General features: G+C 42.8%; 1 protein-coding gene across 4 annotated transcripts in view; it reads left to right on the forward strand.

Annotated features, from left to right (window-relative positions):
- Positions 1–26,820, forward strand: part of MASP1 (MBL associated serine protease 1) — a 70,965-nt gene that overhangs the window by 3,231 nt on the left and 40,914 nt on the right. For all 4 annotated transcript variants that reach the window (XM_043473454.1, XM_043473453.1, XM_043473452.1 and 1 more), the window contains exons 2-3: positions 3,051–3,282; positions 26,030–26,207. In XM_043473454.1, the coding sequence (XP_043329389.1) occupies positions 3,051–3,282; positions 26,030–26,207 (410 nt within the window). The remainder of the gene's footprint in view (positions 1–3,050; positions 3,283–26,029; positions 26,208–26,820) is intronic.

Consider the following 26,820-nt stretch of genomic DNA (forward strand, 5'->3'; position numbering starts at 1 on the left):
AGTAGGGCTTATGAAATCCCGGCTTTATATATTACTTGTGACATTTCAAACAAATGTAACTAAACTTTTTGATTAGTCGGAGAATAGATAGCAGGTGTCAGAATTTGTACAGCCGGTGCCTGGTGGATAAGAAGCCAAAAACACTCAGAGAGCGTGATGGGAAATGGAAGCCGCCACTTGCATTCTTTGATTTGCAGCCCCGCAAGCAAGCAAGCGAGCATATGCTCAGGCTTATTATGTGAAAAGAGAGATTTGTTTCATATGTTTGAAACTGTTTTGAAATGCAAACAAAATAGAACAGAGTGCTTCACAGGCCTTCCTCCTACGCTGACCAGTTGCCTACTACACGTGGCCTGAGGCCTCTGAGGATAGATGGAGCCATCCGCCTGGGCCAGCCCATGACAGAACCAGCAGCAGGAAGCTCAGGGTCTCCTCCATGTGGTGTGAAAAAAGCAGAAGTGGAGAAAGCTGACCTTTCAGCCTTGCATAATCCGGGTGTTGCTATTGCAGGGAAGTCCAGTTTGGGAGCCAAAGCTCATTCCTAACCCCTGCTTTTCGGGAAGCAGCCTGATGGGGTAATAGTAGCTAATGTTTGACTAGGGCTGGACATCTGACAAAGTACTTACTCTCCAATTCTCCTTTACTGTGACAGCAGCCTTGGGGGGTGTCATTACTATCGACACTTAATGAATGAAGAAGTTGAGAGGGAGAACTTACATGACTTCCCCGAGATGGGTTAGATGAATGAAGTCAAAGTTTGGACTGGAATCCAGCTCTTTCAACCCAAGACCAGTGCCCTCCCCTTCTCAAGAGGCACTTAACCAGAATTTCCAGTGCAGGTTGGAGATATCAGTATATTTCCTCATTTCAAAGTGGGGCTGCCTGACCCCTGCAAGCCAGAGTTTTCAGACTTACCTCTCCTACTACTTCATCAGAGAGCTTGGACCCATGCCTGCCTTTCTCTCTGCCTTGGAGACCCTTCCTCCACAGATTGGTTTGTAAAAATATTGACCCTGGCAATTGGATGAAAACATTTTGTTTCCTTAGTTGCATCTCACGTGTTGCTATTGTAGGGGCCTCGGAAAAAATTTACCTCTATTTTTCTTAATTGAATAAATAGCACAAGGTCCTTCCAGACACATTTGAACATTTTACATACACAAAAGTAAAATTGAAAGCACTCATTTTTATTGAGTGGAATATTATGTTACCACTTCAGAGATAACTGCTGTTAATACCCCAGTGATACCCTTCTAGGCCCTTTTGCACTTATGTATTTACCTTTTATGTAAATATTATGTAAGACAGCTAGATAATTTCATTGCAGTTATCTCATTGTGTTTATACACTCAAAAAGTCATATAAATGCATATAGACACATATGTGCATCTTTTTACTGAGCAGGGCGGGGTAGGTTGGGAGAAACAACTTTCTGATTAGTCAGATTCTAACTATTAATGTTAAAATGCTGGTATAATTCCCCAGAACTTACTTTTTAGACTATATATTAATAAGACTCTGGCCCCACATTCATGCTTTAGTTCATTCATTCATTCATCATCTATTATATACTAGGCTTTATATTGGGTCCTTTACATACATCATCCTTAATATTCATGTGAGCTCTGTAAATTAGAAACTATAATCTTCACTTTACATTCGAGGAAACCTGAACTCAGAGACTAATTCCCCAAGATTTCACAGCCAATAAGGAAGTGAGCTGGGATTTGAACCCAAATACACCCAACTTCAGGGCTGTGCCTAAAGCATTGCTCTAATTGGAAGCATGTACAGGGAGCTGCAATCTGGAGTGAAGGATATTCCGTGGTATCCTGGGAAGCTTTGAGCTGGATGGTGGAGGATAAATGAGATGACTGGGTGAGGAATGAGTGGGGCATGTGTGATGGAGTCGAGGCCCGGATGGGTGTGACATGCTTCCAGAATGATCTGCCTCCGGCTGGTATGAGATGAAGCTGGGCAGGCAAATCAGCACTAGATCAAAAGGGGCTCATCAGCCACCCCAGTCACAGATGCTTTGCCCTGCAGGCACAGCGAAGCCACATGGACACGTCTGTGTTTTAGAAAATCAAATTTGGCAGAAGATTGCTAAATGGCATGAAATGGGGCCCAAGGAAATCAGTTAGGATTCAGTAGCAATAGTTCAGATACAAACATTTAAATTAATTGACTGAGGAGAAACAGAGGGGTTTCCAAAACATAGGAATCAGAATAAATAAGATTTAGGGGAGAAATTGACGAGCCAGGTTTGGGATGTTTGAGTTCAAAGTCCTTGAGTCTTGCAGAGGAACAATCTATTGGATGCCTCGGTTGTACTGTACATTGACCATTAGGTTTTTGACAAGCCTTAGACATTCTGCCTCATTATTGCATCAGCTACTTGGGTGTGTTCTGTAAGTTTTAGTTGAATTTCCCATGCCCCTTATACAACTCTTAACAGTCTATTATCTTGGATTCCTACAACTGGAAATAGATTGTAAGTTTTTGATCCTTTTACAAGAACATTTGTCAAAGGGGAAGGGAACAAAACTTGTTTTGGTCATTTCTTCTTAATTCAAAATTTTATATTTCTTGATTAATTTTGTCAAATTTGTTTAAGGTACTGCAGATCCCATCATCGAGTACAAGCCTTATCTCAATATTTCCATGTTACTATTACTTTTTAGAAAACTGCATCAAGAGTTTATGATTCTTAAATTAAGCTGAGCTGAAGAAATTGTATCACTTTTTACCTATGAAATTTATATTCTAAACCAAAAAGCAATATGTCTCAGAGTCCCAAATATGATATTTTCTGGGAAAGTTTAATATTATTATGGAATCTTTAAAAGAACACAACTGGGAAAAACCTTAGAAATCAAGTTACTATCCTCCATAGTAACTTGCTTATACAGTGGATAAGCAAGGCCCATAAGGAAAAAATAATTACAGCAAGTCAGTGACAGGCTGGGAACTTGGTCTCCTGGCTGCTGACTTAGTTAAATGACAAGGACCGTTATCTGAGTGTGAGTGAATCCGTTCATGTCTTTCAGGTGGCTCCTTCTTTCTCATGCTCTGTGCTTCTCCTTGCTGAAGGCCTCAGCCCACCTTGTGGAGCTTAACAACATGTTTGGCCAGATCCAGTCTCCTGGCTATCCGGACGCCTATCCAAGTGATTCAGAGGTGACTTGGAATATCACTGTCCCAGAGGGATTTCGAATCAAGCTTTACTTCATGCACTTCAACTTGGAATCCTCCTACCTTTGTGAATACGACTATGTGAAGGTGAGATCCTGGTGTTCCCTTACCGTGGCAGGTTCTCTACCAGAGAATCTGCTGGGAGTTAGAGGAACCTAGATGAATCAGATGCTGTGTTTGCCCCCCAGGCTGGCAATCCAGTGAGGGAGACATACAATATCATAACACGACAAACGAAGGTTGCGGATGGTACGCTAGGTGCAGGTTGAGTAGAAAGACCTAGAAAAGATCTTAAGGGAAGATGAGATTGGCAAAGTGTTACTCAAATACAGCCTTCCCTTTTCCTTTCTGTTCTCAAAGTCTACCATTTCTGCTAACCTCTGCCCCAATGTCACCTTTAGTCCAACAAGCAAAAGAGACTCCAGAGTAAAAGCTATCGTTATATCCAAAGCTGAGGCATTAGAAAGCATTGTCCAGTTCCCTAGGTAATGATCAAGGTAATGAAATGTGTAGAGTATGCTGCAAGGGAAATAAAAGGTGAGGTTGGAAGGTTGGATTGGAGTGAGATTCTGAAGGGCTTTGAATGTAATGCTAAAGAGTTTGGATTTTATCAGCAAAGAGTATGGGCAACAGTAAGGGGTCACCACAGGAGATGGATGTGATGATAGATGTAAAAAACAAAGGGAAGAGGAGCAGGAAATGATTGCAGCATCAAACAACAATTTCTCAGGATTTAGAAAGCACTCACAAGCTATGCCATAGAAGCTGTTTTCTTCTAAAAGTGGAGCTAAGAAAGGTCAAAGCACTTCTGAGAGATGACACACATCACAGTTGTATCTGGTTCAAAAAGAGGTGAAGACCTAAGAACCTACTTATAACCTCTCTTTGGCTTCCTGGAAGAAGCTCTTATCAAACCACTCTAGCATAGACTTCCTATACTTTTGGTATTAGTATAGTTTCATTTTTCTACAGCCGTAATTCAGTAAGAATTAACCTGGTATTAACCAGAATATTTGATCATCAGCAAAGAAGTGAGTTGGCAAGAGGTTTTTACACTTATAATCTCATTCAAACTTTAAAACAATCCTATGATATAGGTATTGCTCTCCCATTTACAAGCAAAGACACAACCCCAAGAAGGTGAAGCAACTCACCCAAGGTTGTACAGCTAGTAAATGATGGGTCAAGATTCCAAATCCATGTCTTATGACTTTCAATACTGCATTCTTTTGGCTCCGCCAAACTGCTCACAAGCTGTACTCCACTGAGCCCTAGGATACCGCAGAGGCTGACAAGGGTACCGGGGCAGGGGCCGGGGAAGCCTGGTAAGTGGGGCTGTGAACTCCCACCCTGATTAACTCATTTTGAATGATGAGTGTTCCTGATTACATATGTTGGATATGCATCAAGTATCCCATTTAAAGCAAGTTTTCTGTGACTAAAAACTTTCTAAAATTGGTCCTCCATGGCAGAGTTTTTCAATTTTAGCACTATTGACATTTTGAGCCAGATAATTATTTGCCGAAGAAAGCTATTCTGCAAATTATAGGATTTCTAGCAGCATCCCTGGCTTCACTTACTGGATGTCAATAGCACTCACATTCCAGTTGTGACAACCAAAAATGCCCCCAGCAGTTATCAATAGCCCCAGAGGAGCAAAAGCTCCGCATGTGAGAACCGCTGCTCTCTCTGTGCCACTGCCCATCTTTGAATGTCCTGTGCTAGGAACTGTGAGAATTTAAGGACCCAGAAATCTAGTCCGTTACCAAAAGAGATGAGCCTAGAAAAAGAGCCATTGCACAAGGTGGAAAAGAATAATGATGATAAAAGATTGACAAAGAAAGAATGAGAAATATTGTAACTATCTGCTCTCAGAGATGATGTGGCTTGGTAATCTAGATCAAATACAGTTTCTATAAATTCATTACAAATGGAGCCAACTTCTCAGAGTCACAAAGATCAAACAGGGAGTATTCACCAAGGCCCTAAGTGTTCATCATCGTAAACTGAAATTTCTAACAAACAGGTTAGTTATGTCTTCTAGGATATAATCTAGCCTCTGGAAGAACCGAACTCCAGGATCCCAGATGTATTATGTGTAAGGGGCATTTGGTTAGCAGAATTCCCCAGCCCATTCCCCTAGCTAACGCTGGCTGTACCACCATTGTGTTCTCAAATATTTAGGTTGGAGAGTGAACTTAGCAGAAGGAAAATGACCAAACATTGGCTTAATACAAGAGTAAATTCCATTGATTTAGACAAGGCTAAATGTGAACTTCCTAACTACTTTTTATCTACTTTCAAACATGTCAAACATCTAGAAATTTTGCCAGTGGAAACATTTGCCTTTATTAGTAGTTGAGGCCTCAAGACCACAGAAATTGCACATTTTTTTTTCTTTAGCTGTGACAATGACTTATTTTCATTATTTACCATCCCGCCACTGCAAGAATTCACTCTCAATTCATTTGCAATTTTTTTTTTTCTAACAAGTTTTCCTCTTTTTGAGACAGAGGTCAAGTCTGACCTTGTTAGGACACCTCTGGGGCTTCCCTGCTGGCTCAGCTGGTAAAGAATCTGCCTTCAATGCAGGAGACCTGGGTTTGATCTCTTGATTGGGAAAATCCCCTGGAGGAGGGCATGGCAACGCACTCCAGTATTCTTGCCTGGAGAGTCCCCATGGACAGGGGAGCCTGGTGGGCTGCAGTCCACAGGGTTGCAAAGAGTCAGACACAACTGAGTGACTAAGCACAGCACAGCACAGAACTCCGTTACCAAGATGATAAACACACAATAGAGGACATAACCCCGTCCTTTGCTCCCAAATAAGTGGATTCTCCTGACAAGATAGATTAAGGAGTTGACATTGGCTATTTTGTAATGGAAAAAAAAAAAAAAAACACTACTTTTCAAGGGCCACAATAGAACATGAAGATCTCTTCTGACCCTGAATTAGGGACACTGGAATACATTTATACCCAAAGCTCAGCTTTTCTGGCTGGAGATTATTTTGCAGGTTAATTGATGATTTCTATCCATGTGTCATATCAATGACACCTTCCTGAAAATTCAAGGAGATGGGACTAGGCCCTCTGGAAGGGCAGCATGCTCTGGGTACTTGCCTGGAGTTTGGGAACTTCCTGTTCTGGTCCCAGATCCGCCACTAACTCCCGAATGATCTGGAGTGGACAAGACAGTCTTTTAGCACTCTCTGCTCCAAAATTAGACTTGTGACCTCTGAGCATAGCAAAGAATCAGTCTGGGTGAGACAAGACAGAGTTTGAGCCACCTATCTGAAGTGCCCGACAGTTTTCCCCATTCCTTTAGGAGGGATTAACATATTGGACAGAGGTATGTCTTTCCTCAGGCTTGCGCAGCTCACTGCCTTCCAGAATGCTGTCCAGCACCATCACTGGCCCCTCTGCAGAGGTTTTAGCAGCCATGGGGCCTGAGTAGGCCTTCCTTCACAGGACACTGCAACCTGATCAGCTGTCAACTGGTGCTCACGTGGAGACAGCCCCAGTGCCTTGCTCACACACGCCTGACAGAGTTCCCCTCCTAGACTCAAGAACTTATGGAATGTCAAGCTGCAGAGGGATGCTGGAGACCCACCTAGACACACATTGTTGTTATTGTTTTTCAAATACTTTCTCCCCAGTGGACGTTTTTCTTCTTAGAAATCTTCTAGTAGTCCTGATTCAGGAGACAGAAGTGGGGCTGTTGGGGCTGAAGGTGGCTCAGAAGCTCACTCTGCTTACTTAGCCTCCTTGGTCCCCCTGAAGGTCACAGCTTGTAGGAATTACAGTTTGTGTGCATGCATGGGCACACACTAGATTGCTTTGGTTGTGTCAGACTCTTTGCAACTCTATGGATTGTAGCCCTCCAGGCTCTTCTGTCCATAGGATTTCCCAGGCAAGAATACTGGAGTGGGTTGCCCTGCCCTTCTCTAGGGGATCTTCCCAATTCAGGGATCGAACTCCCGTCTCACATCTCCTACACTGGCGGGCAGGTTCTCTGTGACTAGCACTACCTGAAAGTGAAAGTGAAGGTCACTCAGTCTGACTCTTTGAGGCCTCGTGAACTATACAGTCCATGGAATTCTCTAGGCCAGTTCTGGAGTGGGTAGCCTTTCCCTTCTCTGGGGGATCTTCCCAATCCAGGGATCAGACCCAGGTCTTCCGTATTGTGGGTAGATTCTTTACCAGCTGAGCCACAAGGGAAGCCCAAGAATACTGGAGTGGGTAGTTTATCCCTTCTCCAGTGTATCTTCCTGACTCAGGAACTGAACCAGGGTCTCCTGCATTGCAGATGGATTCTTTACCAACTGAGCTATCAGGGAAGCCCAACTGGGAAGCCCCAGTTACAGCTTAAATACTCCCTAAGTTCTCAATTCAGGTACAAGACTAGTATTTCCAACTGAGAACTCAGAAGCTTTCAAACCCAGAAGCCTTCCACATCTAGTTGAAAACCACTGAGTTTTTAAAATTGCATTCTCTCCCTAACCCTCTACCCCCAGGATATGTGGCTTTTCTGGCTATGAATGAGAAAGAGGCTCTTCCTTCTCATCTGAATGAAGTATGAGTGTGCTGGCCATATCACCCTCAGACAAGTCAATGCCCCTTTACAAAATTCTGTGTTTTCATTTGTTACGTGAGCAGTAAGATGAGATGATCCCTAAGGTCCCTAAAACTCCAGAATTTTAATCTTAATTCTCCTTTCCAGAGCTTTCCAGATGACCTCACTAAATCCTCATTATCTTAGGTAGGATAATGCCAGAAAATAGTAATAATATGGTACAACAGCCACTTCTCTAAGTTCCTTGGCCATAAGCACGCTGTTAAGAGACCATAGTCTGCTGGAGTTGCCTTCGTGACACGTCATTTAAAGAGAACTTGTAAATATATCATTCTAGTGCTGTTCTTTTTCCAAGGAACTTTTTTTTTTTATTATTATTATTTTTTTTCCAGTGGCCCAAGGAACTTTGAATATCACATATTTCCTTCCGGTGAGATAATACTCCTGTCCTGAGGATCTTTCACTCTGTGACTGAATTCCCCTGGCAGGCCTGGGAGTGTTTAAAGGACCACCAAAGAACCTCCAGTTCACAGGAATCCTTTCTGCCCAGCCACAGTCCCACAGACTGCCCTTCCCATCCTGGCCCATCAGGGTCATGATGACGGAATTGCTGACACTGCACACCAGCAGTTTGAAGAAGAGCAGGACCCTAGGGCTGTGGTCCAGATACTCTCACTTTATGAAAATTCCTCTCTAGCCTGATCTCCTGCAGTCCTTGGTCTTCAAGGCTCATGAGCATCTGCACAACAGTATTTGCCTCCTTGGAATGTGGCTGCCTCCTTGGAATGTATAGACTCCTGCAGTGTACAGACAGGCGTAGGAGTCACTTCTGGTTAATGCTGCAGGCGAGGGGCGGAGCACTGACACGGGCCAGGGAACAGGAGGCCTGGATTCTTGGGGCCATTCTCTATAACTAAAAGACCCTGGGCAAGGGATTCCTCTCTCACATACAGGGAGTTGAGCCAGATGGTCTCTAAGGCTCATCTAGCTCTGATAGTCTATGTATCAAAGACCCCAGGAATCATGGTTCAACTTCATGATCATCACGCTGAAGCACAGGGGAGGGCAATTCTTGGGCCAAGGTCACACTGGGACCAGAATTTTTATCTTAAAACATTCAGTCTGTTTTTCCTTTAAAAATATTAAGTCACAGTGAAATCCCCCATCATATGGATGCTTAGGCTTTTAAGTATAATGTAAGGCAAGTGTTGTATGGATGTGAGAGTTGGACTATAAAGAAAGCTGAGCACCGAAGAACTGATGCTTTTGAACTGTGGTGTTGAAGAAGACTCTTGAGAGTCCCTTGGACAGCAAGGAGATCCAACCGGTCCATCCTAAAGGAAATCAGTCCTGAATATTCATTGAAAGGACTGATGCTGAAGCTGAAACTCCAATACTTTGGCCACCTGACGTGAAGAGCTGACTCGTTTGAAAAGACCCTGATGCTGGGAAAGATTGAGGGCAGGAGGAGAAGGGGATGATAGAGGATGAGATGGTTGAATGGCATCACTGACTCAATGGACATGAGTTTGGGTAGGCTCTGGGAGTTGGTGATGGACAGGGAGGCCTGACGTGCTGCAGTTCATGGGGTCACAAAGAGTCTGACATGACTGAGCGACTGAACTGAACTGAAGGCAAGTGTTGTCTATAGTCAAACTTAATCTCCTAAATATAGTAGGGCACTGTCTTTTAGAATGTCCAGAAGAGACTTTTTTTTTTTCAGAAATGCAACCAATTATGATTCCTTTAATTGAGCATCAGGTGAAGTAACTGATTGGTGCTGAGAAAGGAGCCCTGGAGCTATACTTCCTGCAAAGTTCAGTTCAGTTCAGTCGCTCAGTCGTGTCCGACTCTGAGACCCCATAAATCGCTGCACTCCAGGCCTCCCTGTCCATCACAAACTCCCAGAGTTTACTCAAACGCATGCCCGTAGAGTCGGTGATGCCATCCAACCATCTCATCCTCTGTCGTCCCCTTCTCCTCCTGCCCCCAATCCCTCCCAGCATCAGGGTCTTTTCCAATGAGTCAACTCTTCGCATGAGGTGGCCAAAGTTTTGGAGAAAGGTACTCAGAAATCAGAACCACCAAGGGAACAGCAGATTCACACATCCTATTTTCAAGCTAACTTCATGGCATCTGTTCATTGGAAAAGGAGATAATAAAAACCTGCATTTGGCTTTCATTCTCTTTCTCTCTTTTTCCTTCTCTTATTGAATGCACACAACTCAACTGGCAACTGTTAAATGCTCTTATGATGTAACACTATTTTTCTCCTCTTAACCCTATATTCTTGATATATTCAACATTTTTTTCCCATTCTCTTCACTTTAGCCCCTTAGTTCCAGTTCTTATTCTTCTCACCTAGTTTATTATAATAGCCTCCTAAATGTCTACCAACGGTCAGTCTCTCCCCATCCAATCCTTCCTCTACATGTGTCCAGAGAGATGTCCTTAAACACTGCTTTGATTGTGCCACCCTCAAAACCTTTCAACAGTTTCCCACTGCCTGTGGAATGAAGAATTCTATTGAATTCTAAGAATTCTATTGATATCCTATCGTAAGTTGGACACTGCACCAACGACGGGGCCCATGAAGATGAATAAAACAGTACCTGCCCTACAGGAACTCACAATTTCATAGTATATCATGAGACAAGTATATAATTAATAAGCTAAAACTGAGAAGAGGAACACAAGAGTATGACACAGTATATATGCTATAAAATGGTCATTTCTGGAAGTTCAAAAAAGGCTTTGGAAATGGTTGATGTTTGAAATAAGTCTTGAAGGATAAATAGGAATTTAACAATTTCTATTTAACAATTCCCTAAATGCCTTGATCTCCCTAAGCATTGGTTTTTTGATTATACTAAAAAAAAAAAAAAAAAGAAAGAAAGAAAAGACTACTGTACCTTCCTCGAAGGTTATGTGAGGATTTAAGTGAAATGATGGCTGTGAGTGGAATCAATAGTGAAAAGGCAAACATTTTCAATGGTTTGGCGATCAGGGTCCAGAGCCAGTCAGACCTAGAGTCAGGTCCTATCTCCACTACTTACGGTAAAATAGGGATAACAATAATGCCTGTCTCCTGGGCTTATTACTGTGAATGCCAAGCGAGGTAAATGCTGTATTTGCATGTGTCCAACGCCTATGTAATGAGCTCAGGAAGTATTATTTCAGTGGTGATGATGGCAAGGGTGTGAGTACTGAAGCGCCAGCTGGTATTACTGGATGCTCAGTGAGTGTGAGTTTCCTCATCTCCTCTAACACTAACTGGTTGCCTATGACCTTGCTCAAGTCACTGAGTTTCTCAATTTATGGGAAAGTACTTTGAACAGACTGATCAAATCCAAGAGGCTGTTTATTTCTGCTGTGTGTTCACCTTGTAGTAACACAAGTTTATGGCAATGTCAACTAAAAAATATAGTCACAACCTGAAAGTAGAGCACTATTTTCTTTGGTGGGAATGTTTAGGACTCCAAGCCCGGGAGGCAGCATCTCAGTAGCTATGAGAAAACTGTTCCAAGGAGGCCAGAGGGGGAGTCCAACTATATACTGGTTTGCAACACAGGGAGGAGGCAATCTGAACATCAAAGATCAGATTTCAAGTTAAGGAATTTAGTGTTCTATGTATGGGAAGATACAAGCTTCTGGGCTCAGTGAATTCTTTCCTTTCATATGCACCTCCGCTCTCTGGTGCCAAATCCTGTTTCCTTGTTCACCTTAAGGAGTGGCAGATGGCTGCTTCTTGCATTCCCCCAGCTCCTTAGCAATCAGGGGTGACAGCATCTGTTGAATGCCAGTTTTGGGAGCCCTCATTCACATTCGGAGGCCAGAAATCAGCAACGGCTATGATATTTCCTGTTTATTGATATGGCAGGAGATATTTTCATTTTATAGCACTTTCTAATCTATTACCTTCTTTGATGCTCATGGACTAGGGAGAGCCAGAATTATTACACCTAATTTACAGGAAAGGACACTGAGCATCAAGAGCTTGCTTAAGTGCATTCATCTAGGACTTTATAGCAAAGCCAGGTCTCAATCCCTGGTCTTCTTACTCCCAAGTTAAGATTGGGTCTCTCTGTTTGGCCCTTCTCAGAACAGGTTTTATCCTGAACAGAGTATCAGGATTTTTATATGCTTCCTGGTTACAAGAGACATTTAGTAAAATTTTGTAAAACTGTGGGACCTTGAGGGCCCCTGTGTTGTCTAGGATTTGTTAAAGAATTTTCTCTTATCCTGACTTTGCGAGGAAAAAAATATTTTATAAAAATAAGAGGAAATGGAATCCGTGCTATGAAGGATGGAAAAAGTGAAAGTGAAGTCGCTCAGTCGTGTCCGACTCTTTGCAACCCCATGGACTGTAGCCCACCAGGCTCCTCCATCCCTGGAGTTTTCCAGGCAAGAGTACTGGAGTGGGTTGCCATTTCCTTCTCCAGAGGATCTTCCCCACCCAGGGATCGAACCCAGGTCCCCCACATTGCAAGCAGATGCTTTTATCATCTGAGCCACGAGGGAAGTGTTTGATTTATGTTTGTGACATACAAGTTCTAATAGTAAACTCAAGGTCATTGTATGGACTGTCAGCCTCATGAGCTCAGGGCCTATGTCTGTGTTTGTTTCTCGTAGTGAACACAGTCCTGGGGGGCAGAACAGGAAAAAGCATGGGTCTCCTGGTGGTGAGCATAAAGGAAAGGGTTCTGGTTTAGAGGTGAGCCACTGACTCCTGCCGAGACATTGGAAAGTCACCTGTCTGTTCTCAGTCTCAGTTTCTCCATCTGCTCAATGAGGAAATTGGACTGGCTGGCCTCTCCCAGTCCTTCCAGTACCAATTCTCCTTTCCCAAGCCTCGCTGGGTCAGTCTGCATCCTGCTGTATAATTGACAGATAAGTCCCTCCCATGGCCCTGCTCCAAGACTGACTCCTCTGACCCCCCGGCTCCTAATTTCTGTGCAGCCTCTGTGTTTACTCTGAACATGCCCTCGACCTTCAACTACTGATGCAGCTCTGCTCATTCTCTGGGAGTAGACAGGAGGCCTTGCCCCTGAAGGAAAAGAAGAATGAGCAAGTGTTTCTCATGAATTTCGATTGTATTCCCTAGTGGAATTCCTCCACTCCAGAGATACCCAGTTCCCAAATCCATTCTAGTTGATTCAGAAGAATCCAGAAGTGAAAATGAGCTTCAGAAACAGTCTGACAAAGGCTTATTTTATGTAGGAGGTGCAAGCAGCACAGCCTTGGTAGTGATGGAAAACAGAAGGATGGTCCCAGCTCTGAGGTAGAAAATGTTGGCAAGACTGAGGTGGAATGCTCTGGAGAATAGGTACTCCTGGTGTGCAAATCTGTGGGCGTAAGTGTACACAGGCTGCTCTCAGACACACCTTAGTAAAAAGCAGAGCGTGAATTTACTTTGGTGTGCTCATACAAGGAAAAGGGAAAGGGAAGTATTCATTTATTCAATAAATCTTCATTGAATGCCTACCATTTACTAGCACTTGGAGTATAGCAGTAATTAAGACAGAAATGTTTATTGGCATTGCTTACATTACACTGGGGGGAACAGGCAATAAACACTAAACACAATCCAAAGCTAATTATATAGTGAGTAGTAAGATATGGAAAAGGAAATGGCAACCCACTCTAATATTCTTGCCTGGGAAATTCCATGGACAGAGGAACCTGGCAGGTTATAGTCCATGGGGTCGCAAAGAGTTGGACCTTAATTAGCAATTAAACCACTGCCACCACTAGTAAGGTAATAGGCAAAGAAATTAAATAGAACAGGGTAAAGAAGGCTGGGTGTTACCATTGAAACGTATTGGTCAAGGCAGTCCTAGATGAAAGAGTGACATTTGAGCAAAGACTTGAAGAAGCTGAGGAAGTCAGCCATGTGACTTTCGGGGAAAAGCTCTCAACCAGAGAACAGACAAGACTTTAGAGGGAAAATCCCTGGTGTATTTGAAGAAAAGCAAGGAAGGCTGGCTTCCCTGATATCTCAGTTGGTAAAGAATCCACCTGCAATGCAGGAGACCCCAGTTCAATTCCTGGGTCAGGAAGATCTGCTGGAGAAGGGATAGGCTACCCACTACAGTATTCTTGGGCTTCCCCAGTGGCTCAACGGGTAAAGAATCCGCCTTCAATGTGGGAGACCTGGGTTCGATCCCTGGGTTGGGAAGATCCCCTGGAGAAGGGAAAGGCTACCCACTTTAGTATTCTGGTCTGGAGAATTCCATGGACTGTATAGTCCATGGGGTTGCAAAGAGTTGGACATGACTGAGAGACTTTCACTTTCACTTTCAAGGAAGGTTGTGTGGCTGGAGCACAAGGGAAGAGGCGTAGAAGATGAAGGCAGAGGTACAGATGGGAGCTGGATCGCCATGGGGCCTGGGATATAGGGTCCCTGCTGAATGCTCACAGGCAATGGCAGACTACTAGCTGCTTTTCTGCCCATGTGTCATTTGACCTCCTGACTCTTAGAGGATAGAAGGAAGTTCCACCTAGTATGTTTGTGAAAACTGAGGCGAAACCCAGCAGTGTACTTATCATAATCAGCAACTGGGGGGTGGATTGGGAGGGCATACAGGAGCCTGCTCTTTACCACTCCAATATTCTAGAAGTTAGTAAACTCAAGTGCAGAGATAATGATAAAACTTTAGAATTGTTAGGAGGTGATGAGTTTTTACATAATTTATTTCTTTTAAGTATAATTTATTTAACTATAAGTTTATGAAACTGAATCTTTCATAATGGCTGTGTCTAACAAAAGCATAGCAAAAATCCCTGAGAAGTGACAGCCACTCCCTATGGATTGATATGAGCCAGCTCCAGGGCACTTGCTAGGGAGAGGTTAAAATAATACCACATATGAGTGGTAGAGTGGTGTCCAGAACCCAGGTCTTTAGGTCCCTATTCCAGGGACCTTAAAAATTTCCCCACGAAGATTTGAAGATGTGCTTTCAGACGGGTGCAGGGCAGAGTCCTGGGAGACGTTGGAGGGACACACCAGCTCACACATTCCTGGAAAGTGCCTGGCGACGCTGGCCCGCGGCAGGTCCCTTCTCTCTGCTAGGCACTTACTTAATCACTGCTTTCACCCCAGTGCTGACTGCGACTGACTTGGAGCCAGGCTGCCTCTGCCACAGAAGAACACAACAAGGCTTTGTTTTTTGCCTGTCCCCAGGCTATTTTCCTGCCCCTGAACCATTTGGGGCTCGGTCTCCCAGTCCCAGAGGAGATTTGCATGTGAATAGGCCTGTCTCTGAAGTCACAGAAGGGGTGTGTGGAGAGTCTAAGCCATTCCCGGGCCAATGAGAGTAAACTCCTTCCTGGCTCCTCTTCCCAGCCGTGACTCCCAGACACTTCAGCCCACACCCCCAGCCCCGCCACACTGAGATGCCCGGCATCGCCAGTTTCCCACCTGCGGGATGCCTGCTTCCCACGCTGGAGGTTACCCCTCCCCAGCCAGCTCTTTCTTCTCCCCAGGCTCTGCTGCCCAGAGACCATCTCCTTTTCTGCCCAGGGTCCTCCTGGCAAATGGGCAATCCTTCCTGGTAGCAGTGGGATTCCTGGACTCTAAGGACCTGGCAGCAGGTCTAGGCCCTCTCACTATTAGTGGCATCCAGTTTTGATGTCCAGTATTTGTATGTGCACAATACATACCTTGCTAGGGTTCGGAGGTTCCCCTAGCTCCGTTAAGAGATTCTTACTTGAACTAGCAAATATGTAAGAACACTTTACTGGGACTCTCAATAGAGCTGGGCCTTGACAGTGGCTTCACCATTATGTGGTCATGTGACTTTCAACCAGTTACTTCACTTTTTTGAGCTCAGTTTCCCCATCTAAGAGAGGAAAAAGATAGTCTTTAATATCCTTTCTATCTCTGACCTGCTATGGTCTTGTAATTCCAGTTATTGAAGCAGAGCTGACTCATGTCAGGACATTTAGGTTTTGTCTTAGGTCTGCCGCTACTCCTGCAGTTCAGTTCAGTTCAGTTCAGTTCAGTCACTCAGTCATGTCCGACTCTTTGCGACCCATGAATCGCAGCATGCCAGGCCTCCCTGTCCATCACAAACTCCCAGAGTTTACTCAAATCCATGTCCATCGAGTTGGTGACACCATCCAGCCATCTCATCTTCTGTCGTCCCCTTCTCCTCCTGCCCCCAATCCCTCCCAGCATCAGGGTCTTTTCCAATGAGTCAACTCGTCGCATGAGGTGGCCAAAGTACTGGAGTTTCAGCTTCAGCATCAGTCCTTCCAATAAACACCCAGGACTGATCTCCTTTAGGATGGACTGGTTGGATCTCCTTGCAGTCCAAGGGACTCTCAAGAGTCTTCTCCAACACCACAGTTCAAAAGCATCAATTTTTTGGTGCTCAGCTTTCTTCACAGTCCAACTCTCACAACCATACATGACCACTGGAAAAACCATAGCCCTTGACCAGATGGACCTTTGTTGGCAAAGTAATGTCTCTGCTTTTTAATAGACTATCTAGGTTGGTCATGACTTTCCTTCCAAGGAGTAAGCGTCTTTTAATTTCATGGCTGCAATCACCATCTGCAGTGATTTTGGAGTCCAAAAAATTAAAGTCTAACACTGTTTCCACTGTTTCCCCATCTATTTCCCATGAGGTGATGGGACCAGATGCCATGATCTTAGTTTTTTGAATGTTAAGCTTTAAGCCAACTTTTTCACTCTCCTCTTTCACTTTCATCAAGAGGCTTTCTAGTTCATCTTCACTTTCTGCCATAAAGGTGGTGTCATCTGCATATCTGAGGTTATTGATATTTCTCCTGGCAATCTTGATTCCAGCTTGTGCTTCTTCCAGGCCAGCGTTTCTCCTGATGTACTCTACATATAAGTTAAATAAGCAGGGTGACAATATACAGCCTTGATGTACTCCTTTTCCTATTTGGAACCAGTCTGTTGTTCCATGTCCAGTTCTAACTGTTGCTTTCTGACCTGCATATAGTTTTCTCAAGAGGCAAGTCAGGTGGTCTGGTATCGCCATCTCTTTCAGAATTTTCCACAGTTTATCGTGATCCACACAGTCGAAGGCTTTGGTGTAGTCAATAAAGCAGAAATAGATGTTTTTCTGGAACTCTTCTTGCTTTTTCGATGATCCAGCGGATATTTGTAATTTAATCTCTGGTTCCTCTGCCTTTTCTAAAACCAGCTTGAACATCTGGAAGTTCTCGGTTCACGTATAGCTGAAGCCTGGCTTGGAGAATTTTGAGCATTACTTTACTAGCATGTGAGATGAATGCAACTGTGCAATAGTTTGAGCATTCTTTGGGATTGTCTTTCTTAGGGATTGGAATGAAAACTGACCTTTTCCAGCCCTGTGGCCACTGCTGAGTTTTCCAAATTTGCTGGCATATTGAGTGCAGCACTTTCACAGCATCATCTTTCAGGATTTGTAGTAGCTCAACTGGAATTCCATCACCTCCACTAGCTTTGTTCGTAGTGATGCTTTCTAAGGCCCACTTGACTTCACATTCCAGGATGTCTGGCTCTAGGTGAGTGATCACACCATTGTGATTATCTGGGTCATGAAGATCTTTTTTGTACAGTTCTTCGGTGTATTCTTGCCACCTCTTCTTAATATCTTCTGCTTCCGTTAGGTCCATACCATTTCTATTCTTTATCGATCCCATCTTTGCATGAAATGTTCCCTTCGTATCTCTAATTTTCTAGAAGAGATCTCTAGTCTTTCCCATTCTGTTGTTTTCCTCTATTTCTTTGCAGTTATTGCTGAGGAAGGCTTTCTTATCTCTCCTGGTTATTCTTTGGAACTCTGCATTCAAATGGGAATATCTTTCCTTTTCTCCTTTGCTTTTCACTTCTCTTCTTTTCACAGCTATTTGTAAGGCCTCCTCAGACAACCATCTTGCCTTTTTGCATATCTTTTCCATGGGGATGGTCTTGATCCCTGTCTCCTGTGCAACATCACGAACCCCTGTCTATAGTTCATCAGGCTCTCTGTCTATCAGATCTAGTCCCTTAAATCTATTTCTCGCTTCCACTATATAGTCATAAGGGATTTAATTTAGGTCATACCTGAATGGTCTAGTGGTTTTCTTCAGTTTAAGTCTGAATTTGGCAATAAGGAGTTCATGATCTAAGCCGCAGTCAGCTCTGGTCTTGTTTTTGCTGACTGTATAGAGCTTCTCCACTACTCCTAGGCTATGTGAATATGGAGATTCATATCGCCAGTCTGGTCCAGAAACTACTATCTACCTGAAATGCATTCACTACAAGACTACCTAAGATGGCTGAAAATACCCTGTCAACTGGAAATTCCATATGGAAAGTGGGGGTGGATTATTTCTATTCCTACTACTACTATTACTGCTAGTGGGCTTCCCCAATAGCTCAGCAGGTAAAGCATCTGCCTAGAAATGCAGGAGACATAGAAGATGTGGGTTTGATCCCTGAGTCAGGAAAATCCCCTGGGGGAGGAAATGGTAACCCACTCCAGTATTCTTGCTGGGATAATCCCATAGACAGAGGAACCTGTTGGGCTACAGAGTCACGAACAGTTGGACACAAGTGACGGACTAAGCACTCACTACTAGTAGTACTCTAATTATTATTATCATTATTATTTTATAGCCAGATGACTTGGTCAGGACTGAAGCAACAACCTACAGTCCCTTTCAAATACGGCCAACTTGAGTCTTAACCACACCAGCTGTGCTATTTTTACTTACGTGACTTACAAGAACTTCTGAAATGCAACACATACACACATCTTCTTTTTTTTTTTTTAGTCCCAGGTTCTTGTCTAACATATGGTACTTTTAATTTGCTCCTTCTCATAGTCTTTGGACTTCCCTGATGGCTCAGCTTATAAAGAATCTGCTTGTAGTATGGGAGACCTGGGTTCGATCCCTGGGTTGGGAAGGTCCCCTGGAGAAGGGAAAGCTTATCCACTCCAGTATTCCAGCCTGGAGAATTCCATGAACTGTATAGTTCATGGGGTCACAGAGAGTCGGACATAACTGAGCGACTTTCACTTCCACGATCTTTAACTGCAGTTTGGGCAGCTGAGTAAAGTAGTATCATTAGGCTGTTGCCCCTAGCCCAGTCCCTGGAATCAGGAGTTCTGGGTCCAGGGCTGTCACTGAAACACTGGCCTAAATTCACACACCTAGAGAAATCCTTTGAAACCCAGGAAAGTAAGGGGGAGCTTCCTGGACTTAATATTATTCTCTTGTGGATGAAAGCTGTCAGAGATCCTTTAAATTACTCTGGTCCGCTCTTATAAAATTAGGAAAATATCTTCACCATGTCACCCACCTCCCAGGACCATTAGGAAGCTTGTAAAGTATAGAGAGTCAAAGAGACCTAAGGTGCCACCTGTCAGATGAGGAGGCCGTGCGTCGAGGACTCCCTCGGTTCCCTTCACACCCCATTAACCTGTGATCTGGGGGCCTCATAAAAAGAGAGGTCTGTGTTGCTGGCTCCAGTGAGGTTAGGAATGAAGGAGTGGAATCAGAAAACAAGGCATCCAGGAATGGTTTCAATCTCTTAATTCTTCTTCAAATGTGTGAAATTACCCACACTCCACTTAGCTGGGAGTCCAGAAAGATGTCACCTCAGTTGGCTCAATCTTAGTGCTCCTGTTTTTCTCTCCGATTTACTGAGTGCTGACTATATTTCAGGTGACTCTCTACATAGTTTACATATATGTTCACCAAGTCCTATGATTTATAAATACTATTGTTTTCACTATTTTACAAATGAGGAAAACCTATCTACAGAGCAGTTTCAATTTGTAGGACTGTCATAATAAATTACCACTAACCTAGTGGTTTATTCATTTACTTATAAATAAATAAATATATAGCTATTTCTTCTGTCACATTTCTGGAGGCCAGAAGTCTGAAATTAAAGTGTCAGTGGAGCCATGTGACTCTGAAGGCAATCAGCACACTCTCTGAATATCTGCCTAAATTAAGCCTGAACAGTTCTTCACGGGCCCAGAGAAGATGTCAAAGGGGCTCAAGGATATAGCTTGGGAACACTGACAAGCAAATCTCTAAAGTATTTGGACTTATAGGACAGCCTTTTTGGAAAAAAAAAATTGAGGTAAAATTGATATACAGTTGTAGTTCAGTCACTCAGTTGTGTCCAACTCTTTGCGACCCCAAGAACTGCAGCACTTCAGGCTTCCCTGTCGTTCACCATCTCCTGGAGCTTGCTCAAATTCATGTCCATTGCATCGGTGATGCCATCCAACCACCTCATCCTCTGTCATCCTGTTCTCCTCCTTCTTTCAATCTTTCCCAGAATCAGGGTCTTTTCCAATGAGTTGGATGTTCACATCAGGTGGCCAAAGTATTGGGGCTTCAGCTTCAGCTTCAGCATCAGTCCTTCCAATGAATATTCAGAGTTGATTTCCTTTAGGATTAACTTGTTTGATATCTTGCAGTCCAAGGGCCTCTCAAGAGTCTTCTCCAACACCACAGTTCAAAAGCATCAATTCTTTGGCCTTCAACCTTGTTTATACATTATTATGTAAGTTACAGGGGTACAACATAGTGATTTACAATTTTTAAAAGTTAAATTCCACTTATAGTTATCATTAAATATTAACTATATTCCCTGTGTCATACAATGTATCCTTGTAGCTTACTTATTTATGCATAATAGCTCCTTCCTCTTAATCCCCTACTCCTATCTTGTCCCCACCCTCCCCTCTCCCTACAGGTACCCACTGGTTAGTTCTGTGTATCTGTGAGTCTGTTTCCTTTTTGTTATATTCATCAATTCATATTATTTTTTAGATTCCACATATAAGGGATATCACATAGTAGTGGACAGCCATTTTTGTTCACCTTGTGTCTTAAAGGAGCGTAAGACATCACTAACTGGGGAATCAGAAAGCTGTAGTGAACCTGAAGCCACCGCTCACTAGATAATGGTTTTGATTGATTCACTGAAATCATCTCAGCTTCAAGTTTGTCACTGGGTGGACGTCAATGTATTGATAGTCTCTGATGAGATAATTTTATGGACATGTGGAAAGAAGCCATAGCTGTCCTCTTGCAGAAAGTTCACCAAGTTTTCTGCTGCCCTGCCTTAGCTTTGCCTAGGAGGTTTGTGCTGTTTCTACTAAGGTAGACAACTTACAGAAAGCAGACTCTGCTTTCTCCTCCTTCCAGCTCTCTTCTCTGCTCCCTGTCCTCAACAGAACCCCTTTCCTATATCAGGTGGTGGTGGGTAGGGAGGGGCGGTTGAGACTCCAAATGCCCTCAGAACTTTGCTACTTACCTGGATGTCCTCCTTACTGCTCCCTTCCCAGCCCTCCACCTACGATTTCTACCTGCCTACATCCTGCTCAACTTTTGGTCCCAGCTCAGAGGCCATTCTCTTCTTCCTGTTTTCTGACTCCTCTCAGCTGGATGCAATATTTTCCCATCTTATAACCCCAGGAACTTCCTAGCTTTCATTGCAATAACTATAATCTGGTAATTCCTTAACACAGACACATGTGAGTACTTATTCTCCTACTATATTTTATATTCCCAGAGGCAGGGGGCTTGCTTATTAAGCACATGCAACAAATTAGTAGTTTTTGGCATCCTTCATATTATAATGGGGACAGAACTTGGTGTTTAAATATTTGTTGAGATGAAAGAAAGTAAATTGAGGACATGCATCCATATGTTAGTGCCGAAAATCACAATAGGACACGGCTGAAAGGACACGGCTGCCTATAATAAGTAGAAAAATAAAAGATTCTGTGATCCCCAGCCAGATGGTTTTCTACTATTATGCATTTTTTGTTTTCCTTTGATAAGGTATTTCCCCCCATCATATTAATACAATGACCCTAGTACAGGGACAGTCCAAACAGAAGCCAGGGCTCAATCCTCCATCTGTACTCAGAAGTCAATGGGTTTTGTAGAATTTTAGTCATAGCAAGGGCTGCAAATATTAAGTAGGGCCAGTGACCCCTCTGTTTAGGTTACGACCAGAGCTGTCACTGAGCCACATCCTCTCTGGGAGATAGTCCATGCGCCCCAGATAAAGTTTCAAGAGGCCCTTGAGCCAGAAAAGTTGTTTGGCAAAGTGCCTGTGTTGTTTGCCTTGCACTCTCTGGATTGGTGGGCTACTTTCTCCAGGGTCACAACTGTTCCAAAAGCAAATCTGGTATCAGGAAATGCTTGTGGTTATCTCTCTACTCTTGAGTAAGTCACTGCCCTTCTCTGGACCTCAGTTTCCTCTAGAAGGAGGGGATTGAAACAGCTCTTAAAAGTCCCTCCCTCCAGGCTCTATTTGGAGCTGCAGGCTGAACTCCCAGGGCCCTGGGGCCTTCTCTTCCCAGCTTCTAAAGGTCTATCAGACTCAGATTTCCCCATGGGTCTCAGCTGAGGCATGCTTACCTGTCCTCTGAAATAGTGAGGGTCTACAGGTGAGGATTGTTTATCTGCCATCATAAACTCAGGTATCCTTAAGCCTGGAAGTTACAAGAAGGGAGGCTGTTTATCATAGACCTTCATTAGGTCTCTCCCTGATCCGAAAGATCTCTGGTTGGTTTCACTTGAAAGTCTCATGCTACAGGTACTATAGAACCCTGGAGACCTCGGGGATAACAAAGAAGGAATGAGGCTGCTGTTTCTAGAAGCGTTGATGCTCAAGGCTTGACTCTTCATTAGTAATTACTTATAGAGCATATGGTATAGACCACAAACAAGTTCTTAAGTACGAAGCAATCTCTGTGTTGAAACTCCTCCTCACCATTCTCTAGTTCAATGAATCCCAACTTTTATGACACCAGGGACTGGTTTTGTGGAAGATAATTTTTCCACAGACCAAGGGTAGGAGATGGTTTCAGGATGATTCAAGTGCATTACATTAACAGTGCACTTTGTTTCTATTATTATTACATCATCTCCACCTCAGATCATCAGGCAATAAGATCCCAGAGGTTGGGGACCCCTGCTCTAGTTGGTTTATTTAATGTATGGATATAATGCCTTATTAGAATACTAGTACGTCAGGACTGGAAGAGAACGTAGAGCTCAGCTAGTTCAAACCCCTAGTTTACCAGGTGGATAATTGAGCACTACAGGAGTCAGCTATATACCACTTTTTGGTGGAGTCAGAAATAGGGGTCAGGACCTCTAACAGGACCTCTAACGCAGAGGTCACCGAGATAGTGCATTCCAGCTCATATGGTTACTCATAGAAGAAGCCTTCTCCCAGACCCTCACTCTTTATGTATTTAGTCTTATTCTCATTAAATTCGAATGACAGCAGCTTAATGAGTTTCTACCTGATTTTAAAACAGTAAATACATTGATATGAATCAGCCATAGATTTACACGTATTCCCCATCCCGATCCCCCCTCCCACCTCCCTCTCCACCCGATTCCTCTGGGTCTTCCCAGTGCACCAGGCCCGAGCATTTGTCTCATGCATCCCACCTGGGCTGGTGATTCATATCAATGTATGACAAAAAAATAAATAAAAAATTAAAAAAAAAAAAAAGAATACAGGGTTCTAAATGTACCCTTTAAATCATCCTCATTATGCTTTTTAGAATTAGTTGCTATATTCTTTATTTTATATGTTCTGTTTCATATTTTGACCTGTCATGACCCAGACATAAATTAAAATTTCTTACTATCAAAAAAAAAAAAAAAAAAGATGACTTACAGGAGGATGTGCATATGTTATATACAAATATTATGCCATTGAAAAAGAAAAAAAAAAAACAGTAAATAAAACCCAATCTACATAAAGAAGACATAAGAATTGCAAAGGCTTTATAGTCTGGGGGCTTTCAATGCAGGGCAAGCAACATTACAAAACTCAGTATCCCCAAGAAACTTGATGTTCATAACACTGTCCTTGGATCACCAAGAAGGATTAGTATATTTTACCTGAGAAAGCAAGGATTTGAATAAAGCACTTTGAAAAGCATTACACACAAACACCCCAATTTTTTAAAAAATCGTAGGTAAAACTCCAGCTACTTGGAAAACTCAGATCATCAAAACAACAAAGCAGCTGAGATGTTCGAGAAAGAGATTTCAGCTGTGTGCAGACTGGAACACTCTACAGCAATAAGGCTGGTGTGAGTTTGGCTAGTATCTGCAGAGAAGAGGAAAACATAGCAAAGCCATGATCTCATCTTCTGTTTACACTTCAGTTCCCAAAGTTAGTGATTAATTGTCCTCGTGTTTTGTTGCCAGGGCAAATTATTTTCCTTTAAAGCTCCCACTTATTTTAAATAAATAAACCATTAGTTTCAAAACAGAAGTGTCAAATGTCAAGATACTTTTGACATACTAAGCTAATGAACAAAACAATGAATTCATTAGAAGCTACTAGAGATAGGCAGCCTTTGAGAACTTTCCTTTAAAGAGTGAAAGGCAGCAGACATCATTCTTGGTCAGATTTTTCTCATGCATCTTGGCTAAAACATCAATCTGGAGGATGCAGATAAAAATGCTTCTTTAAAAGGATCGAGATAGGTATAAATGACAGAGTGGTAGGTAAGCAAAGTATGGTAGTCATATAAATATACCAGCCAGGTACAACACTCTTTCCCAAACCAAGCACACAAAATCTGCTTTAGACAACCAGTTTAGACTCTCTCCTTGGGTCTCTGAATCTACCCAGGGCCCCTGGCTCTTGCAAAATAGGGAATTCTTTAGCAAATAGGCAATTTTTGCAGCTGAGTCTTAAAAAACTGCAACGATTTTGGGATGATTCCAACAATTTTCTGTATTAGTAAGACTACCTATTAAATACAGTTCTGATTACGTGACTTCCCTTTTTTGTTGTTTAGTCGCTCAGCTGTGCCTGACTCTTTTGCAACCCCATGGACTGTAACCCACTAGGCTCCTCTGTCCATGGGATTTCAAGTCACTTGTTATGTGATTCAAGGTCAATAATAATCTAGTTTCAACCTATCCCTCCAAATATATCTTTTCCTACAATCCCCACAGAATTTCAGGCTTCTCATTGTTCTCAGAATAGGTCTTGCAGTTTTAGTTCTGGATGACAAATATTTATTGGATAACTGCTATATTCTAGGTCCTATTCCATGCACTGAAGATATAACTGTAAACAAAAGAATCTGAAAAAGAATATGTGTGTGTGTGTAACTGAATCACTTTACACCTGAAACTAACACATTGTAAATAAACCATACTTCAATTAAAAAAAAATAATAATAAAAAGCATATTTACATTTTTAAAAATTCCAATTCTAATATAGATAATGTATCATTTTAAAAATAAAGCTCAAATATACCCAAAAAAATAATTAATTAACTAAAAGTCTCACCTTCCCTTAGCTTATATTCCAATGGGGATCCTTCGCCTCCTTCTGAGTACATTCTTCACAAGACACTTGTCACACTGTATGATAGCTCTGTCTGTTTTCTACCATCTGAACACTGCTTCCCCATGGGCATGTGCGTGCTCAGTCACTTAGTTGTGTCCGACTTTTTGCGACCCCATGAACTGTAGCCTGCCAGGCTCCTCTGTCCATGGCATTTTCCAGACAAAGAATACTGGAGTGGGTTGCCATTTCCCACTCCAGGGGATCCTCCTGACCCAGGGATCGAACCCAAGTGTCCTGTGTTTCCTGCATTGCCAGGTGGGTTCTTTACTACTGAGAGACCTGGGAAGCCCTTCCGCATGCGCAGCTCAATGGCTTACACATCTCTCATCGTCCCCAGCCCACACTTTGCTCTGTGGTTGGCACACACTGAATTCTCCATGAATGACTTACATTGTGTATGAAGTTTCTTTTCCTGGAAATGTAAGTTCCTGTTGTATCTAGAATCCGTCTGTTAAATCTAACCCTGCTGTTTTATTAAATATGAAAATTTATTTTAACATTGAATTTTTTTTTTAACAAATAAGCCATTTTTGTTGCCAACAGGACTAACGTGAAGCTACTTCTAATGGACCTAAACAAAATGAATGAAACGGGGACTGGACAGACACACTGGCTTAGGGACCTAAACAAAATGAATGAAACAGGGACTGGACAGACACATTGGCTTAGGGACCTAAACAAAATGAATGAAACGGGAAGAGGACAGACACATTGGCTTAACCTATAAGGTGTCTTTCCTCAAATTCCAGAATTCCTAAGCCCCTTTCTTTGGGCTTCCCAGGCTGCCTGGTCCACTTGTGGGAAGCCCCTCTGTCTTTTCTCCTTGAGACCAGCATAGAAGCTAATTTGGGAAGCTGCACATCTTATTCCCTTTCTTTTTGACCCTAAAGGTAGAAACTGAAGACCAGGTTTTGGCAACCTTCTGTGGCAGGGAGACCACGGACACAGAACAAACCCCTGGCCAGGAAGTGGTCCTCTCCCCCGGCTCCTTTATGTCCATCACTTTCCGGTCAGATTTCTCCGATGAAGAGCGATTCACAGGATTTGATGCCCACTACATGGCTGTGGGTAAGTTGGAGACGTGGGTGACTCATCCCCACGTCTCCCTTTCTCTCTCAAAATAAAAGTGCCTTGTGCTCTCTTCTTTAAAATGAACACCTACTACATAAATTCTACCATTAATGTCTTATTGCATTTGGTCTATCGCACATCTATCCATCTTTCTATCCTCTATCCATCAATTCGTCTTTTTTGACACATTTCAAAATAAATTGCAGACATCAGTACTCTTCTTCCTAAATACTTTAGCATGCATATTGTTTAGCTAGGGTTCAACAGCTATTCATATTTTTTTCTTTTCATGTAAAATCTATATATTCAATGAAATGCATAAATCTTAAGTACAATTGTTAAGCTTTGAAAAATTTGTATTTGTGACTAAATCCCTAGCAAGATGTTGAGCTTTACCCTTAACCCCCAAAGTTCCTTTATGCTCCTTTCCAATTTCACCACACTCCTACCTCCTTAGAGGTCACCACAGCAGTCCTGATTTTTTCCACCACCATAGATTAGTTTTGCCTCTTGCAAAACCTCACATAAATGAACACATACAGATTATATTTTGGAGATGAGAAATATTTTACTCAGCATAAAGTCTTTGATATTTATTTATGTTGTTCCA

The sequence above is a fragment of the Cervus canadensis genome, chromosome 7, assembly GCF_019320065.1.
Source record: "Cervus canadensis isolate Bull #8, Minnesota chromosome 7, ASM1932006v1, whole genome shotgun sequence".
Lineage (NCBI taxonomy): Eukaryota > Metazoa > Chordata > Mammalia > Artiodactyla > Cervidae > Cervus > Cervus canadensis.